The sequence below is a fragment of the Puccinia triticina genome, chromosome 9A, assembly GCF_026914185.1.
Source record: "Puccinia triticina chromosome 9A, complete sequence".
NCBI lineage: Eukaryota > Fungi > Basidiomycota > Pucciniomycetes > Pucciniales > Pucciniaceae > Puccinia > Puccinia triticina.
In genome coordinates, this window is record NC_070566.1 from 5,446,831 (window position 1) to 5,467,202 (window position 20,372).

Genomic DNA, 20,372 nt, shown 5'->3' on the forward strand with positions numbered 1-20,372 from the left:
GACTTGCTGGAAGGACGGGGTTTGCAAACTGGGATTCCCGAAACCATTTTCCCCGCGAACGGTCACTGTTGACGGAGCATACCCTGTTTACCTCCGGAGAAACAATGGACGATTCATCACTAAGCATACGACCCGCTTCGACAACGGTTCAGTAGTTCCATTCAACCGTGTCTTGACATTAATGTTTCAATGTCATATAAATGTTGAAATCCCAGTTCATTCTACGGCAATTAAGTATTTGTATAAATATATTACAAAAGGCCATGACCGAACCTATCTTGCCATGGAAATGGAAGATGAAACACAAGCTTACGTCGATGCACGTTACATTTCTCCGCCTGAAGGTGGGTGAATTGAATCCTTAAGAAGAAAGTCTGTAATGCTTACGCCAACTTCGTACAAAGCCGCTTGGCGACTCTTTAAGTTTCCTCTATCAGACAGGTCGCCGGCGGTCACAAGGTTGAATGTTCATGAAGAAGACGAGCATGTCGTCTACTTCAATGAAAACAAAGGAGCTGAAGGCCAAGTTAAAAGCGGCATGGCCTCTTGAACGACTTTAACCGGATTCTTGGAACTAAACGTCAACGATTCAATTGGGGCCGAGGGACGAAGGGCGAGGTCGCTGCTCTACGCCAATGTACCAACCTTTTTTTGGTGGGATAAGTCAACTAAGCAATGGAAACCAAGAAAGACAAGGTCCGAGTCCGTCGGGAGAATCTACTTGGTTTCTTATTTGGCTGGGGAGAAATTCTATCTCCGCCTTCTCTTACTTCATGTTCGTGGAGCTATGCATTTCGATGACTTCCGGAGGTTTAACGGCGTTCTCTTCAAAAGCTATCAGGCTGCTTGTAACGGCCGAGGACTACTTGCCAATGATTTGCTTTACGATCTTGCAATGACGGAGGCTGGATTCAGTCAGGATACCAGCTTTCCCAAATGTTTGCTATAATCTGTGTCCACTCTCCACCCTCCGATCCAAACAGTCTCTTTGAAAATCATGTGGATAACTTGACGGACGATATGATGAGGGTTGACATGACACAAAGGAATAGCCACCAGTTGAGATTGGACAAACGGCGGGTCATGGGACTGTTCAGACTTGAAGCTATGATTTTGAGCATGGGCTCTTCGCTTGAATCTTGCGGCATCAATATCACACGTGAAGAGAGGAGTCTCCTCAATGAAATGGCGCTGGAACGTAAGGCTCCCTTTGACCAAGATAAAGTCAAATCAAGGCTTGATGGGGCAAGATTGAAGTTCAACAAGGCTCAACAATCAATTTACGGCAAAGTTATCAATTCGCTGGGTTGTTCAACCGGAAAGTTGTTTTACGTGGATGGACCAGGGGGGACTGGTAAAACATTTCTCTTGAATTCGATCATTGACGCATCAGAACTCCGAGGGCATGTTAACATCGTTGTGGCGTCTTCGGGAGTGGCGGCACTTCTCCTTCGCGGTGGACAAACAGCTCACTCAGCTTTCAAAATTCCAATTGACCCTTTAGAAGGGGCCGAATGTTCAGTTGATGTCGACACTATATTAGGGGAAAAGCTCAAATCATGCAAACTGGTCATTTGGGACGAGATAGTAACGATCCATCGGTTCGCCATCGAAGCCGTTGACCTTACTCTAAAAAGGATTTGCCGTTCCGATAAATTATTTGGCGGAAAAACAGTTGTATTCGCTGGTGATTTTAGGCAAATTCTTCCTGTCGTAAAGTTCGACGAGTATCCAAAGTCGTGGGCTTCAACGTTGAAGTCATCACATATTTGGAAACATCTTGTTGAACTCAAACTGACAGAAAACATGAGGCTTTCAAAGGCGCTCGCGGATGACGGATCAGATGCAAATGTCAAATTTGCAAAAGGACTTCTCGCCTTAGGCGAAGGCGTTAATCAGCAAAATGACTTCGAAATCGTGAAGCTCAAGAATATCTCAACTGTAAACTTGGAACCGGATGAAATTACTTCCCACGCGCTCATCGATTTTGTCTATGGTTGCATTGCAAATCAAGCCCAAGCATCTGTCTCCGAGAAACTTGCGTATCTCAACAAGCGATGTATCTTGGCACCGCTTAATCGTGATGTCAAAGCTCTGAATGAAGAAGTAATGGCCAAGCTTCCTGGCAAAACATCAGTCCTCTTCTCAATCAACACGCCAGATCCCAATGCTTTTGAAAGCCTGCCGGAAGAAAACTTGAACAAGTTATCACCCCCTGGTCTACCGGAACATGCACTAAAGCTGAAGGTTGGTATGCCAGTTGTGGTAACTCGCAACTTGCGCATTGGGAGCGGTATTTGTAATGGGACTCGAGTCTTACTCACAAGGATTTCCAATCATGTTTTGTGTGGGATTCTCATGGGAGGACCCTTTGCAGGGGAAGAGGTTACATTGCCTCGCATCAAGCTCCAAAGCAAGGCGAATAAGCAATCAGGGCAATCATTTTTCCGTTTCCAGTTTCCCGTAAGGCCGGCTTACGCAATGTCAATCAACAAAAGCCAGGGGCAAACTCTGGCGTTTGTCGGCGTTTGCTCCAAACAGATATTTTTGCCCATGGACAACTCTACGTTGCACTCTCTCGCGTTTTGAACGTGAAGAATCTCCTTGTAGCAAAACTAGCCAATCAGGAAGGCGTGATAAATGTGGTTCACAAGTTCATCTTCAAGTCCGCAGTCAAAAATGGTTAGTCTTTTTTTGCTCAAGTCGGTGCTCAAGTCTGATCTTGATTTTCAAAAAACTCCACGAAAAAGTTTGCTAGGCGTGGGAGTGCTTTGATTGGTCACAAGGTACGATGTCGACGGAAGGCTGCTTTTACTTGGCCAATGTCAAATATGCTGAGGTTGAACCTGAACCACGCAGCGAGGGGGATAAGATGCGCAACTTAATCAACCACATCACCTGCGAATTGGAGCAGTTACATCACTTGTCATTGTATCTAGGTTATCATACCATCAATGGATCAGCTGATGAATTTCATCAATGCATCCACGTAAAAAGATGGTTCATCACAACAGGCAAAAATTAATTGTGACTTAACATATCTTTGAGCGGTTTATATCTAGGCAGAATTTGCCTGTCAAATTTCTGACCTAATTGGCATATTGTGTTTAATCAGGCGCAAGTTGCTGGCTTCTCATTGTTTTCATTTGGCTTGTGACATTATCCTGGATGAGCGCAAAATTAAGCGTATTGATTAAGGTCAAAATATTAAGATCAAGGTTGATCAATCCACATCGTCAGCCGTTGACTGAACTTGGGGTCACAGCATTAGCTAGGTTGTTGAGAGCTGTTCAACACATATCTTCGGATGGAAGCATCCTAAGAATCTTTTGCAAGAGCCAAAATATTGCAAGACACCTCAAAGCTTTAGCTTATTGTTTAGGGCCTGAAATGGTTGGCAGGCAAATGTGTCGTGAATGTATTATGAGAAGGGTTATGTGGTAAGATAATCATCAGTTTGAGGGTTCGAGTTCATTATCTCCTTCTCATTGATTAATCTAGCAAAATTACACATATGGTTAATCAGGAAATGACGCAATCGAGAAACATTCTTTTTCATGTGGATCTGTTTGAGATTATTGGTCTGATGTCCAATGGACCACCCGCAAGTCAAAAAATTTGCCCGAGGTGGGGTAACTCTGAATTGGTCAATCGGTGTTGAGGGGGATGACGCGCACACAAGGGGAAGGTGTAATGTTTGAGAAGAATAGTTGTTCGTTTTGATGTCTTGCAATGATAAGACGTTATGCCAAGCCCGGCGCCGTCATAGAGAAGCTACGTCCAAGGCTTCCGATGTTAAGGCGTCAGGCCAGTTGCTCTACCAACCACTTGGGCTTCAATCAACAGTTTTGATCAGGGAACAATGCTGATGGTCGGGCTGCCATGTAGAAGGAACCCGTGTGGTGACCGTGACATCAAAAGATACTTCAGTATGATCGTCAAGGGTCACTGAATGTTGACAGCGTAGGTTGTCCTCAACGCTTACAATAAGATAAGAGTTGATAGTAAAAGGGCGACGCCTACGGTTGCTGGGCCGTAGACGTCAACAGCTCAGGGGAGCGAGACGAGGGTTTCGACTGTAACTTGATGCCAGGGTTGGGAGCGGAAACGCCTCGGCTGGGTTGACTGTTGTTGGGCTTCTTAAGGGTCAATCTCTGCAGGTAGAGCGTTGAGTTTTGGAAGCGATTTCTAGCTTACTCTTTAAAAAGGGATATACTTCATCTGCAACCTTCACCTCAACAACCCGTTAAACTCATTCATTAAGTCGCGGATAATACATCAACTTTACCAGCAATCTTCAGTAGTTTACATGGATTCGATTTGTTTGGTTGAGTGGTTGAATAATTTGAATGAACCTCAAGACTTACGCTTCGCTGGAAAGTTTAAGGCGATTTCTACCGTAAGCCTGGATTTTTTTTTGATCATTTTGATTATGATTGACAGTTAGCTTGAATTTAGAAGCGAGATTATGAAGGTTCCGAACTTGAGGTTCAAGCAATCAGATCTTTGGTGACATTAACGTCGGCAGTTGAAAACATGATTCCCAAACTCTTGGTCAGCTTGTACCCAGTTTCTACTAGCGTCCCGCGGCTGGTGGCTGGTGAATTTTATAACCTTGAGGGAAGCGTCAGAGTCGTCGATCAATATGGAAACCAAGAGTTCGAGTATGTTTCTGAAGGTCTCAGGTGGAAACGCTTCACTCGTGCAACTTCGAAGTTGGAACCACTTAAGATTAATGGAACGGGGACAATCAGACGCATTAATCACGTGAAAACAGTGAATGATACATGGATTCGACTTGAACTCATAGTGGGGCACCGTGGACTTGTAAGTGTTCCTTTTACACGATGATGAAAACGATACTGACTTTTCCATATAGGCACTCCCGGATGGCGAATTTTATGTCAAGTACGTCATCGACCCATTGTTGGTGAGGCTCAGCGACGCAGTCCGTTTAGAGCCGGGTATAAAAGTTGATCTTGAAGGAGAGTTGGCAGACTTTTCAGCAAGTTTGGGTCTTCTCGTCGTTAAGGTAAGTCGGGTTGAATGAAGTAGTTTAAACAAGGCTGACTTTTACATTTCAGGTTTTCTCGGGCTTTGCGGGCTGGCCACAAGATTATGCAAATGGTCAAGTCAGGGAAGTGGTTGTTATCGAGGACTGACAACAAAACGAGGATGAGTTGGCAGGATGAGGGCTTGAACGTAGCACGATTTGCGCGAAAAAGCAAAAAAACTTTATGTCTTTTCGTTGTTCATCGGAGGCATATGCACAATCAGGATATGTTAGCATAGAAGAATGATGTTCAAGATCAAGCTTGTGCCCTCAGTGAAGTGTGGAATCGACAGACTATTTTGTTTAATTTTTTGCGACAAGGGACGTGCGATGATGGTGCGGTGTGTGTCGGAGAGTCCTTCTAAATAAGGGTGGTAGTGGTGGGCCCTGATAAGAGTTTATGAGTCAGACATCGGAGCGGGTTTGAGTTTGGGGTTTCATGGAAAGCGTAAGTAGCTTAATCGCGAAAGCAGAGACCAGACCGAAGCACGGCGACGAAATGAGAGCTAAATTGAAACGATCAGACGCGCTTTGGGGGCTTGTCGGCATGTTGCTATGAATTTTCATCTTAAAAATGGATGCATGACTAATGTGCATGAGTCGCAAAGCGGGTGATGCCCGTTGAAGGGGGTAGTTACTGCTTTGGCCAGGGCGTAAAGCGGCGATAATACTTTCTCGTGAATTGATGCTCCTCTGTCGAAAGGGCTTGTCTGGATCTCACGCTTCGTCTCTCCGTCAAACGTAAATTATTGCGGAAGTTGAAAACGTTGTCAAGTCTAAAAGTTGAGTATAGTAGTGTTTATCATGTGAGTCACATTGAGAGTTACATGCTTAAGAAGTTGAATTACTAATTGAAATAATATTGCTATTGGTAGAATAAGATGCCAAGTCTTAACAATCGACCCAATGACCTTTTGGACATTTGGTCTAGAGGTTATTATTCGGACGGGATTGACCGCGTTTACGGCGATCTTGCTTTGGTCGCGGCTTGCTTATACGGGGATACTGCTGAATACTTTTTGAACCGATCACTTATTATTCAAAACAATGATGAAAGACGTTCAATCAACACAAAATTGTCAAATATGCATCGCAGCGAGACGTTTGTTTGCGAGGCTCGGCTCGTCGATGAAATTGAGGGCGTACCAATCATGAGTACTATACCCAAGTCGCTCCTGCTCGACAAAGTTAGGCCGGACATAACGATTGAGTTGAAAGTCGGAATGCCAATAATATTGACTAAGGATTGTACTCATATTTGGCCAGGAGAAGAAATGGTATACATGAAGAAAGGATCAAGGTTGGTGGTTGTGGACGTTGACGAGTGGGTGGTAATTGCGAGGGGAATAAGTCCGGGGAAAATTGGGAGGACATTTAACATTGGACGAACGATGTTACATTGCGACAACATCAGCGATAAGGATAATGCCTACTTACGTCATCAGTTCCCTGTTGTGATTGGGTATGTGAATGCGGAAGGTTGCTGGGATAAAGTGGCTGAGTTTTGTGGAGGGAGTAGGATTCGCCCCGCTTGAGAACGGTGAGTCGGGTATTAAGTTTGGCTGGGTTTCGCTGTGTATTGACTGGTGACGGTTGGCTTGCGGGCGGTTGCTTTGGGTGTGAGTAGAACTGGCTGTATGAGCCTTGTGGTTCCGGCGGTGGTTGCGGGTAACCGGCGGGGGGGGGAGTAGGGGTTGCGGTTGACCGGGGGCCTCTGGCAGCTGCGGCGGCGCAGCCGCTTTGTACTCTAGTATTTAATTAAATAAGCAAACTGTCAAAATCTTTGAATCCAGGATCCCCCTTGTCTGAGGAGGATCTACAGACTTCAGACACCCAGAAACACACCCCCAGATAGCCCAGGATCACCACCAAAGAGGATACCACGCTCCCAGTATACCTACCGTCACAGGCACCTAGGATATTGACAGTAAGTATCATTCTTTCACTGAACCTTGTTCATCTCAGAGGTAAAACTCTGTTTCTCTTTGATTGTCTCTTTCCCTGTTCTTTTGCTATTCTTTTGATCATAGGTCTTCATATATCTTGACCTCATAACCCCAAATGATTCATCTGCTTCTCATCCTTCTTTTTTTGTGGTTTTTGTAAGAAACAAACCACAAAGGTTTCCCTTCAAAGAAACTTGACTATCTAGAGTGAAGTCTAAAAAATTGTGGCTGATTAGAATTGTCTAACTCAGAGGCCCTCCACGTTTCTTTGGTAAGAGGAGGCTGTTGCACTCTCTATCACAGCTTGGCAGCACTCCTTTAAGGAGGTAGTATTGCCTGTGGAAGTTATTCCCCACCAAAATAACCTTGAATATCTGCTCAGTTTCTCTCTCTCTCTCTACTGGAGGACTTCCTGTCGGTTCTGCGGGCCTTGCAGAAAATAATTTACAAAGAATAATTCTAAAAGTCTAGATTTGTGCTTCCGTTGCTTGGAGTTCCTAAAATTTTACAGCTTGCTGGCTTTCCCCCAAAACTCAATCCTGACTCAAACATAACCCCGCACCTGGACCATCCATTTTGCCACTGATCCATTTCACCCTCAGACCATGGACGGACTGAACTTGCCAGTACTCATTTCTGATGATGAAGAGTGAGCCCTTCCGCTTATTATACATGATCTCCTCCCCAGAACTTTGCTGACTATCCCTTTAGTGTTCAAAACGCATACTACAATGGCTGGACATGCTCACATTATTGTAGCTGTATCCTTGTTTTTGCGCCGGATGGAACAATCATGTATCCTATACTCAACGCACCAGGGTCTTGGCATGATTCAACAATAGCTGACCTGCTCTACAACCAGCTTCTTGAGCGGACACCACCGGGGTATTGGATCATCAGCAACACGGCCTTCCCGCGCAAATCCAAAAGGCTCCAAAGTCTGATCCTTGCCCCAGTCAAGCGGGGGGATAGCCTGCCAACCAACTCCCTTGATTCCGCCCGACTACAGCTGCTCAATGAGCAACTTGTATCTGCACACCAGGCAGCCAAGTGGGGCATGCAATTGATTCAAGGATTGATTGCTCAATTGAAAATTCTGCTTCCTGCAAGCAATCATCAATATTGAGCAGACCATCTGCAAGTTGTATGCCACCTTCACCAGCTCTGATTCCAATTGGTAGTGATAAACAAAACAGCCACAGTGTATCAGTCTGTATGGGATGAAAATCACATCCTATCCTGCAAATTTCACAAGATGCTATTTTTGGAAATCCAAGTTTGATGCCACATCTCTCAATACTATGATGGATGGCTATGAATCAAAGGGTTCCTTTTCTTCTTATGTTTTTTTGCTTGAGTCTGTACTTTTGTTTTTCAAGCACTTCATCTTGTTTGTCAACCCAAGTCAATCAAGGTTTCTTATATATTGGTTTGTTTACTTCAAGTTCTGCTACTCTCACTCCCCAATTTACTCCTGTTTTCCCTTTGTTGTTTATGGCTGAGAAGCAGTTGAATTCACATGTCAAATAATAATTAAAAAAAATTGTGTTTCTACATGTGATATACAAAAGGACCAAAAAAAAATTATTTGATTGATTGGAAGTTCAATGCTTCAATTCCATTTAATGAGACTTATGAGAAAAAAAAAGCACACCAAAGATGAATGAAGAACAGAAACAGACAGGAGCAGATATGGTTTGATCAGAATCATTGATTGCAAGGACTTTGGCTGGTAGGATTGCCGTCCCAAGAAGATTCCCAAGAGGATGATGGTTGATGTGGACCCGACTGAGGCAAAGAAGGAGCGTGATGATGAGACAAATGGTGATACACCCCACCTTGCATCATACTAGGTGGGTGCATGTACAAATTGGGTTGTTTCAACTCCATTCAGAGTTGCATCAGCTTGATCTGATGTCTCAAATCCTGATTTTTGGTGGTCTTGTCGGCCAGTTCTTTTTGGGCCTGCTGAAGATCATCCTGTAAGGAGGTGGTTTGCCTTGGCCTGAAAGTGGCTGATAGTCAAGTTTGCATTGTGTAGCTGTAGAGCGTAGAATTGAGACATGCTGGTCTCATGCTGATGGGCCTCACGTGCTTCGGGATCAAAAAAAAGAAGTCAGAGAGGCTTGGAGGCTTGCTTGAGACTGAGGCCCTGGGGAGCAATGGGCGGGGCTGCTTGGTGGTGCTGTGTTGGTCAATTGGGAAGCTGGATTTGCTGATGGGCCGCTGGATTCTTGGGCCGCGGGTAGATTGCGTGAGACCGTGTTATCAAGTGGGTGAGGAGTGGATCAAAGATCTGTTGTTGATAATTGGGTGGTGCTTGCTGATCTGGTGGAGAAGCCAGAAGGGATGAGGATTTAGAAAATCAATGGAAACCCTTGTGTAAATCAAGAAGCCAAAAATTTAGCTTTTTCTGGTCTAAACTGAGATCTGCGGGGCCAGCTGAACCGACAGGAAGTCCTCCACTATTTGTAATTTCCTTATCCCAAGAAATCCAAATCTTACCCCCCATCTTCTTGTATCCTGTTGTCACTATAGAGACTCAGTCTCACCATTGGGGGCCTCATTGGGAAATTTACTCATCCTTTTCATAATTCTGGAATGCATAAAGCAAAAGGACTGATCATCCTGATAAAATAAACAAAAAATCACAAAAATTACTAAAAGAAAAAGAAAAAAATTACTCTCATCTGACACTTTTCTTTTGGCCAAACTAACTCCTAAACAACTCTAAAAATCAATCAAAATCTAACAAAACCCTTGAAAAAAAAATTTACCCACTCTCACTACCAACATCGATGAATTTGCAATTTTGTATATTGATCAGTATAGTGTATATTGATCAGATTATATTGATCATTTTTCTATTCCTCTTGATACCATTTTTCAAAAAAGGAAAAACATTGACCCCTCACCTCTCTCATGATACCATCCTTCATGTATTGTTAATTTGGTGTGACCTTATATTTCCTGAAGATATTGCATATAACCATCCTTGATATGCTACGTGCATACAAGGCATTTTGAAATTAGTTTACCTTGGTTCAGCATATTTTTGTCAGGGTCTTTTTTTTATCTAATTTTGCTATCAACCACAGATTAATTGGGAGTTGCCGTAGCGTAGCGGAGGTGGCTTAGGTCCATGATAGGAACTTGCCTCTGACTGCAGAGGTACCCACAGGGTATCCTTAGGTCCCTGCAGACTGCAGAGGTACCCAATGGGTATCTGTAGGTCCCTACACTCAAGAAAGAAGCAACAAAGAGATATGCACACTCACAACGGACTTGGCAATACAATAGGTGAGCCCTCAAGAACCAACCCGTACCTAAGGATGGTCCCTTGAAGGACCCAGTTGCCTACAGGGAAGAATGAGGACCAAGGCTGAAACCAACAGCTACTTAAACCTCCGAGTTCAGTAGGTTTGTTCCCCAGTCCGTATTCCATCCCATTCATTCCGTCTCCAAGCGCGTCTCTGCTGCAAAATTTTTGTTTCAAAACACAAGTCAACCACTTAATCCATTCCGTTATACATTCATTCCCACTCAGACTTGATATTAACCATCAGTTCTGACAAACCGCATCCATTCCTTCATATCTCCCATTGCAAACACGCCAGACTTCAGAATGACCAACAACACTTCCAAATCTTCCTTGTCCAAGAACCCTACCAACAGCGCACTTGCTAAACCTACCCCTACAGGAGGAACAGCTGCACTAGTTGACACACCGAGTCAAGAAGGATCCCCTAGTGATGATATTCCTCTCACAATAGGCAGCGAAGCATCACAAGTTGAAGCTCAAAGGGTTGAGGCATCCTTAATTCCGCAAGGTAAGTTTACCACACCATGACCCTTCCCGTAATGGTTGGAATAGCTCTTAACAAGCTGTCATTTAATTAGAATCCCGATCCCGCTTTGGGCCCCGCTAAAAACACTCGCACGAAGGCAAATCCAGCCCCAAAACCAAAGAAGAGCACTCAGAAGCAACCAGAACCAACTGAAAAGGCATCCACCTCAAAACCAAAAGCTCTCACAGATGATCCAGACCACAAGATTCTTGAGGTCCTAGGTGATAGTGACAGCTCTGTTTATGAAGCTTTGGGCAAAAAAACCCGTCAAAATTAAGGGTTTTGGGCCCTAGCACTATAACTGTGCTGATGTAAACACTAGTAATGTAAATTACTAAACTTGTTACATGGTAATTTAGCCACTACAAGGGTTTTAAAAACTCTTTTAAAAAGAGGAGGATTTATTATGTAATTAATAATATATAATTATTAATTACAGGGAATAAATTTGGTGTAAAAAAGTAGGTGGTAAGCGCTTAAGCTGATTGGCTACTTGTCAGAGGCGGAGGTCTCACGGCAACCACTTTTAAGGATAAAGCTTGTAAATATGCTAATAAGGGATTTTTGATATTTAAAGGTTTAATCCAGTGGATTTTACGTGCTGGGGATGGTTTAAAGGGAAAAGGGGCTTCAGTAGTAGCAGAGGAGAATATGCACTGCAAACTTACGGTTTATGGGCGGTGAATGGTCTGGGGGATCTTTTCCTGAGGGCCAAATAGGCCTCTATTTATAGAGGGGACTTCAGTGGGTGTAAACACTGAGTCCTTTTCTCCCTATGGGAGTATCCAGGGGTGTAGCCGTGAAAAGGGCTTGGCTGTGGGTAATTTAATTGTATTGTAATAGACTAATTTCCCTGACTCTGTCACATGACATGTTTATAACCAATTGTCATGTCAAAGAGCTTCAGTAGAAGTCTACATAATACTTTCACGGGGTATTTTTACACAAGTAATATTACTCATTAATGTACAACAGTTTAATTTTATGTACATTGTTTGTTTTACTAAATTTATGTATGTAATATTATTTTTGGGCGCTTTCTGGGGCCAATTCTTATTTATACAATTAGTACATGAAGGAATAGAAATAAGGGGGTACTTTAAGTGGGTGACCCCCCTTAATTTAAGATGAGGAATCTGATTCTGCAATAATAATTTGATAATTATTATTATTTACTAAGTTATTGCAGTCTTTTGGATACTTGATGTATCTCTAAGGCTGACAGATAGAGACTGTACCAACGCAAATGCTTCCCAGCCTCTGATTGAAGTTCCCCAAGTTTCCATTGGGAGCGGCAATAACAGAGAGGCAATCTGGTTGAAAGCGGTAGAAGCGGAAAACAAAGGAGATTTAGAGAGATCAAACATGTCCTATCAGATGTTCACATCCATCGTCAACAATCATCCGACCCCACTTCCCCCAGCCGAGATCAATGGGACCACCATCAGACCTTCCCTCTTGTCCAACATCATCTTGTAATCCGCCACACCTCCACAATCCTTCCCAATCAGAACCAACCTCTTCACCGCTGATCCATTGGTTGGCCAATCCAGCAAGCAGAATGGCCTTGGTTTCATGATTGGATGTTCAAACCAGCATGGCAGCGTAGGATTCACTCCGTTTTTTGACAAGAACCTCAAAGAACTGAAGGCTCCTATCCCCCTAACTATCTTTAACTGGAAGTGGCAGGCGGACACAATGTCCTTTCACGCGGTCTCTTGTTCAAAGTCTGATGAGAATAGTTCGGAGAAAGGGCTAAGATATTACAGATATCCTTATCCAAATGAATGGAGTCTCACGCTCGGAGCATTGCCTCTAGTGTTGTCAAGGGTGTCTGCGGTACCCGCTTGCCAGATGTCCCTATCTCTGCCGTGGGGGATAAGGAAGGGGTGGGAGACTCAAATTGGGGGGTGTTATTGCACCTAAAGTGCACACCCCCTGTTCAAATTGCCTCGCTGGCCTCACAGGCTCCTTCCCGTTTACCAAGGCTGGATTTGGCATTGACAAAGCTGCTGATGCGGCTGCAATGGGTCCCTGGGTGGCGGGTGCCCCGTCTCCATTGTTTTTGATTTGGTGTTGTTGCCAGTTGATCAAGTGTCCAAACCGGCTAATCCACAGCATCCCCAGGATGCTTTCATAAGAGTCTTTGAGTTTGGTCACAATACAGTGCGGGACGTCACTTTTGTGCTAGCCCGCGCCCGCAAAAATGTTTTTATTTTTTGAGACCTATCAGGGTTTACATATATCATGTACAATACACCAAAGTGACATTTTTGAGCTCTACAGAGCTAGGGGATTCTATAAATATCTCGCCAGCTCTGTGGCACTGCTCAGAAAAAAGTTTCACTTTTTAGGTGGTTCGGATTTGGGACACATGGACTTACAGGCCATAGTATGGCACTATGGAGGTGCATTATGCATATAGACTATGTATTAAGTGTATATTATGCACTTATAGTGGGTTTTGGAGCATTGCGGTACAAAACCAAGGCCTTGTATTCATAGGAAAAGAACAAGTTTCTTTGAGTTTGGGTTGGAGCTAGGAACTGGCATCTTGTACTTTGAATTTCCACTTTTGAGAATTCGCCTTCTCTTCTGCACTTGCTCTTCTTTATCCTTTGAGTACAAGATCGGCCACAAGATCTTCCTGGTAGCTCTGTCAACTTCATCATTTTTGTCGGAGGTTTTGCCATTGCAACACCAATTAAGCATCTGTTGAGTCTCTTCAGCCATAGCAATTTATTTGTCTTGATATTTTTCTAAGAGAGGAGTTTTGAATAGACCAAAATTATCCTCATTGTTGCTTTCAATTAAAATAGGGTCGTCTTTTTCAGCAATAAGGACAACAGGCGGTTTTCAAGGCTGCAAGAAGGGTTTCAGCGGCTTTTTTGGTTGGCTTGAGGAGGATTTTCTTTGAAGTAAGGACTCTTTTCTTTGTCTTTCAATCTGAGCTCTTCGTGCTGTTGTCTTAGGCGCCATCTTGGAGGCTGGGGAAAGACATCTTGCACTTGGACTTGTGATTTTTACACTGGTCACCCCCCTAACCCTCCCCAAAACCCCCGGGGTATCGGGGGATTTTTGTGAATTTCTCAAGCCCAACATTTGGGACACCCCCAGGGGGCTAGCACAAAAGTGGTGTCCCGCACTGTAAACCTGGTTGGATGGTTGTTGCCTCTGAGGCCCAGTCTGATCTCCTGGGATGTGTGGCTCTTTGAGCCATCAAACCCGTATATGGTTCTCTCAGACAGGGTGGGCGTGCGCTGCAGGCGGGCCATTTCAACAAATCTGTTGCTCATGATGTTGTGGGTTGCCCCTGAGTCAATGGGGAAAGTAGCGGTGGGGGGGGGGGGGGGGGGGGTTGTGGCTAAGTGAGGAAGTATAGGCTTTATTTGGGGGTCAGCAGTATGGGAATTACTAAAACTACTGGCCCTGACTTCAGCTAATAAAAACTTGCTGTTGCTCAGGTGCGGCACAACCGTCACTCCTGAGCGGTGTAAGACTCAAAAGTGGTTGTGAAACCCTTTTGCTGAATGGAGAAGTCAATGAAGGAGTTGCAAGCTCTGCCCTTCTATACTACCAGCTACAAGACCCACCAAGCTCTGCTTGGCAAGTTTTAATGTGGTGGTAGGAGTGGATGCTCAACATGAGTTTGTTTGATACACCGTATAAAGAGTTGTTATTGATATGTAAGGGTTGTTATGAGTATAGTTGTAAGTTGTAAGTGTCAAGAGTACAAGGTGGTGAGTGAATCACTGATGAGTAATAAACTGAGGAACAAAATTGGGGGGGAGGGGGCTCTTTATATAGACAAATGTGAGGGATTTTAGCTCCAGGGCGGCCCCAGTGAGGGATTTTTGTTGGCCTGGGCTGTGTACAATTTATGCAAGGAGTGCATGCATGATGCGGGGAACAATGGCATGTGATGCAATAAAACCAAACAAAAGTGGGGCTGAAAGTTCTAGAATGCAGAGAACAATGGCACAGACTACAGGGGCAGTGCTGAATGATATCATGCAGGTAGAAAACAAAGGCAAACTAATATATGCAGTGAAGATAACATGGAGTAAGGAAATGTATGTGTATATTGGGGAATCACAGGGTGCTACAGGTTGTCTGGAGGGTCTAACTTCCAGTGCAGTGGGGCTCCAGTTACACTTTCAGCAGTGACTAGGGGTTACTGTGGCTGTAAAATCTGATTAAGGGGTCTTTTTGGTTGTATATTGAGGCCTTCTATGGGTGAAATATACTAGTGAGAGAAAACTTTTGATTTTTCCCATTTTGTATACCACATCCTCCCCCAACTTATTGTCTGTCCCCAGACAATTTGCCATTAAAAAGTGCTGCATTTTAAGTTGTGAAAGCTTGAAAGTTGAGTTTGCACAGCTGTCATTCCAGAATTCTTGAATATTGGCTGTTTTAGACGTTGCTGGGGTACTGCAAAGTGAAGTTTTGCACAAAAATTGGATTTTGTGATTTTTGAGTTGATTTGTGAGCCGGAAAATTTCTCATTTCTGGGAGTCAAGGTGCTGCGCAGTTGCGCAGTTCCGCAGCATGTGAATTTGTGTTGCCGCTGTATATAGTCGCCGTGCTAGAGCTCCAGAGTGCACGCGCTTGAAGCCGCAAGCCTGGGTCAACAAGTATTGATTGAGGACCTGTACCCTGTTTCTCATGAGCCAAGTAAACGGGCCCTGGGCCCGGTGTGGAACTACTCAATGACAGAATAGAGCTTGGAAGGGAAATGGATAGCAACACTAGTACTAATGTAAGCTATGCAAAGGGTGCTGATGAGGCTGCCTTCCTGACTAATGCTGAGGGGATGAGAGTAACACTAAGAAAAAGAAGAAAAGGTGTGGCTGATTTCTACTTGATCTTAGGAGCTAGTACTATGAGCTGGCTACTGCCTACTTAAGGTGAGAGGGTTGGAGCAATGGTTGAAGGGGGAAAGCAATTGGAAATGATTCAATGGCAATGGGTTGATGAGAATGGGCACTATAATTTCTGTATCTAAAATTCTCTATAAATTCTGCATAAGGTACAAGTGAGGAGGGAAGGACAGTTCTTATATGAAGGAAGGATGAGCACAGACAATGAGGAGTTCTCTGGCTATGGGAATAAAGGAATTTACAAATGGGGAAGAGTGATGTGAACATAGTAACAGTATGTAATGATGAGCAATGCTGAAAGGGGAATGCTGGTTATGGGAATAAAAGAATGTACTAATGGGGAAGAGTGATGAGAACATAGTAACAACTTGTAATGATGAGCACTACTGAAAGAGGTAAGCACAGATCCAATGATGTAATGTGTACAATAGGTATAGTACATGATGAGAAATGTATGTAAAGGGTTTAGTATGTGAGAATAAATATGTAAAAGGAATGTACTGTAATGATTCAAGTAGGTTACTAATGAAATGAGTATTGTAACTAATGAAGACTGTAGGTTGTCTGTAAGTCTTATATACTCTATAACTACTGAACCATTGAAGATAAGGGGGTACTATGTGTGAGTGACTATAGGTAAAATCTGGCGTAGAATCTGAATATGCAATAATAATGAGGTATTTGTGAAGGGTTATGGGGATATGGGAAATGTAATGATGAATATATGTAAAGAAAAGCAATAAAATACTACTTATGGTTTGGAATGGAGCACCACACCGGCAAAGCAAACCTCTGCTGTTTTTTTTTTTTTTTTTTTTTTTTGGAAACTGTTACATTTGTGTGTGTATCAACTGATCATGTTGCTCTTCTGGAATGGTCTAATTGGTCTTGTGGAGGGAATTTCAAGCTGGCTTGTGCAAATTTCAGGCTGAGGGCCCGGGCTAGGCTCACCAACTGGTTGGTCAGGATGCTGCTCTTTGTTGAATACATGGTGGTTCAATTGGCCCTAAATTTTTTATGTAGTGAGTGATTTAAAGTTTTTAAAATAGCACCCTCCAAGAATACTGATGTTTCTGGCTTTTCTTGTATGTCTTTTGACATACCTATCCATGTTCACTTGCCTTTGACTTGTTGGCACCACAGCTCTGATGGTTATGAGTTTTGTGAACCAGCTTTACCCAACATGGATAATGCACCCAGGCCAACAGACCTTTCTGCTCAATGTGGGGTAGAGAATGTCAAAATGGACCTGGGTACCAAATTTACCGCCGGTACCTGTGTGTTTTTTGCAAAAAACGGGCACCCAGCACCGCATCCGGCAATGCCAGGCGGGTACCACGGGTACCAGCCATTTTTCTTTTGCAAAATCAATCTCCAGTCCCAATGTCAGATAGCTATTGTATCAGAGCTAGCTGAACAAAGAAAAAACGCATAAGAATGTGTTTCATTTACGTGTATAAAAAATCTAAGAATAAATAAGAAACCTACTTAAAAAGAAAGGATGCACCTCCTTGAACAAAGTAATAAGGAGGCTCAACTACAAATGGAAAGAGTACATAAGCCAAAAAGTTAAAGGTCTGCGACTATGATTGCAAGTTACAACCTGTCAGCCTTAGAGTCAGCACAGCTGACCTAAAGGTCCACCTTTTCTACATCTCAAATTATTTGAGCACAACGTTGATCTGCAAGCTCTAATTGAGTCCTGCGACTCAATGAATTAGGTTTAATCTGCCAAGTGTTTAAACTATTGAGTCATGCGACTCAATGAATTACAATTGGGTCCCACAACTCAATGAATTACAATTGGGTCCCGCGACTCAATGAATTACAATTGGGTCCCGCGACTCAATGAATTACAATTGGGTCCCGCGACTCAATGAATTCCAATGGGTCCCCCGACTCAATGGATTACAATTGGGTCCTGCGACTCAATGAATTATGATTGGGTCCGGCAACTCAATCTACATATCCATCTCCAAAGCGGGCCCTGAGCCGGGGCTGCCCCCTGGGGGATGGGCGGTACCCGGGTACCGCACCGCTTTTTGCCAAAAAAACGGACACCCGGCACCGCCTGGTGGGTGCGGGCGGTACCTGCTCGCGGGTGCCGGGTACCTAGCAACGTGTACCCTTTTACATTCTCTAATTTGGGGTATCTGGTTCAGTGTGTACTGCTGCTCTGCATGGCACCAATCTGCTCCCCTACTCTGGAAGATCTTTGGGGCACTTCCAATTGTCCAGTACTCGATGATCTGTTTTGGTCTGATTGTTGAGCCGTGGCTTGCGGCCTATCATCACCACAAACCCAAACACCTTGCCAAGGTGGCCGTGACCTTCCACAACAATGCAACCTCCAAATTGTGCCAAGTCTTCCGCCCATCTTGCCAAAAGCTCCTGCCGCTATTGTCCCAACTACAGTGAGGTTTTTGCCCTGCACATGGGCCTTGATGTTTCTCTCAAAAAACCAGCTGACCTTGTACCTGCCATAATTCTCCAGCTTGCCAATTTTAAGCTGTTCCTGAGTTTACACTCCCCTTGTCAAGGTGTAATTTTGGTCATCAAGGGGATTATATAATTTTTGGTACTTGATACTACTAGCCATCAAGGCAGTGTGGGTGAATATTGTCCTGTCCAAGACCGCCCCTGCAAAACCAGACACTTGCACTTGCCAGCGGGTAGCTGGAAATTTCTGTGGCTACCTTCCAACGGGTGCTGGGTACCAAGTGCCATTTGTAACACCAACTCACAAAAGTGGATGTAAGAGGCACCTGTCCACTTGAAAATCTATTACTATATTTCCACTTCCTGCTTTCTGTTGAGCTGGACAGGGGTCTGAGATAAGTGGGCATGGGGCATGGGTGAGTGGAGGGGTTTTTGGAAGGATGAGGGAGGGATCCTTCCATGTCTGGCAGTCTCAGGTTAACTACCTGACATATGATATGTGGGTGGAAGGGGAAAGAAATGTATTTAGCAGATGAAACACAAACAACCTCAAAACTTTCCACATAGCTTGTTCTCATTGGATGAGCATCCATAACCATTTGGAAGACATTGGTTTGCTTTCTTTTTCCCTTTTCCTTAGAGATTGAATGTTGAACATTGTACCTCAGATTTGCAGTGGCAAAGCCACCTTGGACTCTAGTTCTTATCATAATTTTAGATGAACTAGAGTCCAAGGCGGCTACGCCGCTGCACTGGCAGGGACCAAAATACAAGTCTCCCACCCCAGCCCACCACCCTGCCATGTGCCCCTGCCTGCCCAATGTAAAGATGCAAAGAGTACCTGGACTTTCCTCAGAAATTGAGGATATTAAACTCTTAATTTTTTCATAGAGTCCAAAAGTAAAAGTATGAAATTTGTCAAACAAGAGTAAATAAAAAAAGAAAACATGATAAACCCCATGAAGACCAAACCAACCAAGACTAAAGACTGGAGTCTTTATAACAAATGATACAACAGTTGTTACTCAAACATTTCTTGACAAATCCTCACAACTGAGTTTGTAACAAAAAAGGAACTACTCTAACAATCCTCAATTTGTAACAAAAGAGCTACTGTACTGTTTAAGTAAATGTGGAAAGAATAACTAAACTGTCTGAATTTAAATACCAGAGTACAAGGCCACTACGCCGCAGTACTCCCAGGGCAGCTCCAGAAAATCACCAAAGCAAATAACCTTGTAGCTCCCAGCCCGCCCTCAACTTGAGAGCACAACACTTTTTCAAACTCAAGTGCTGCCAACTCGTAACACAAAGGAGGCTTGCCAATCTAAATCCTACTCATACTGGCCATACAACCTTTTCCCAAGTCAAGAATGCAGAGAGGGAAAGATGTTTTCTGAAAAAAAATTTCAATGGAAACTTGTCTCAAGTAGATGTTTTTATAAGTAACCCCTATACACATCCAATTGCGGTCCCTACACCAGAAGAATTGATCACGGAAATCATACACATAAAACCACCACCTGTTTATTCCTAGGAGTGCTGAGAAAAGAGCCGCCATCAAGTGAGCTTGAGGTCCCATTGGAATCATTGTCCAGCACATTATCAGACAAAACCGTCACATGGGTTACCTGCAGCGGACACAGTTCAACTTCAAAGCACATCACCTTGGACTCGCTTGATACAAAGGGCACACCCTTTTTTTCCTATGCCCACCCACACATGCCCATTGTTGGGCGTGTGCTTTGCACAGGTGTGGGTGTGGGTGTGCGGGGGTGTGCACGCCCCTGCAGGGGCGTGTAGGGGCGTGCGAGGGGGTATATGTATGGCGAGCTGGTATGTGTGTATACCAGCTCGCCAAGAGGGAAACTCCTCCCAGCAAGCTGGTATGTGTATACCAGCTCGCCAAGAGGGACTCTCCTCTCGGCAAGCTGGTATACGTATACCAGCTCGCCGAGAAGGACTCTCCTCCCGGCGAGCTGGTATGTGTATACCAGCTCGGCGAGAGGGAAACTCCTCCCGGCGAGCTGGTATGTGTATACCAGCTCGGGGAGAGGGGGAAGTTCCTCCCGGCGAGCTGGTATGGGTATACCAGCTCGGCGAGAGGGACTCTCCTCTGGGCGAGCTGGTATATATTTATACCAGCTCGCCGAGAGGGACTCTACTCCCGGCGAGCTGGTATGTGGATACCAGCTCGCCGAGA

The 20,372-nt window shown here is 44.2% G+C and overlaps 1 protein-coding gene across 1 annotated transcript; it reads left to right on the top strand.

Moving 5' to 3' along the window:
- Positions 1-4,536: 4,536 nt before the first annotated feature.
- On the top strand, positions 4,537-7,652 carry PtA15_9A535 (uncharacterized protein; the record flags this gene model as incomplete). Its single annotated transcript, XM_053172754.1, has 3 exons — positions 4,537-4,827; positions 4,880-5,032; positions 7,602-7,652. 3 exons carry the CDS (start codon positions 4,537-4,539, stop codon positions 7,650-7,652), a joined length of 495 nt encoding a protein of 164 aa, XP_053023963.1.
- Between the last annotated feature and the right edge of the window lie 12,720 nt (positions 7,653-20,372).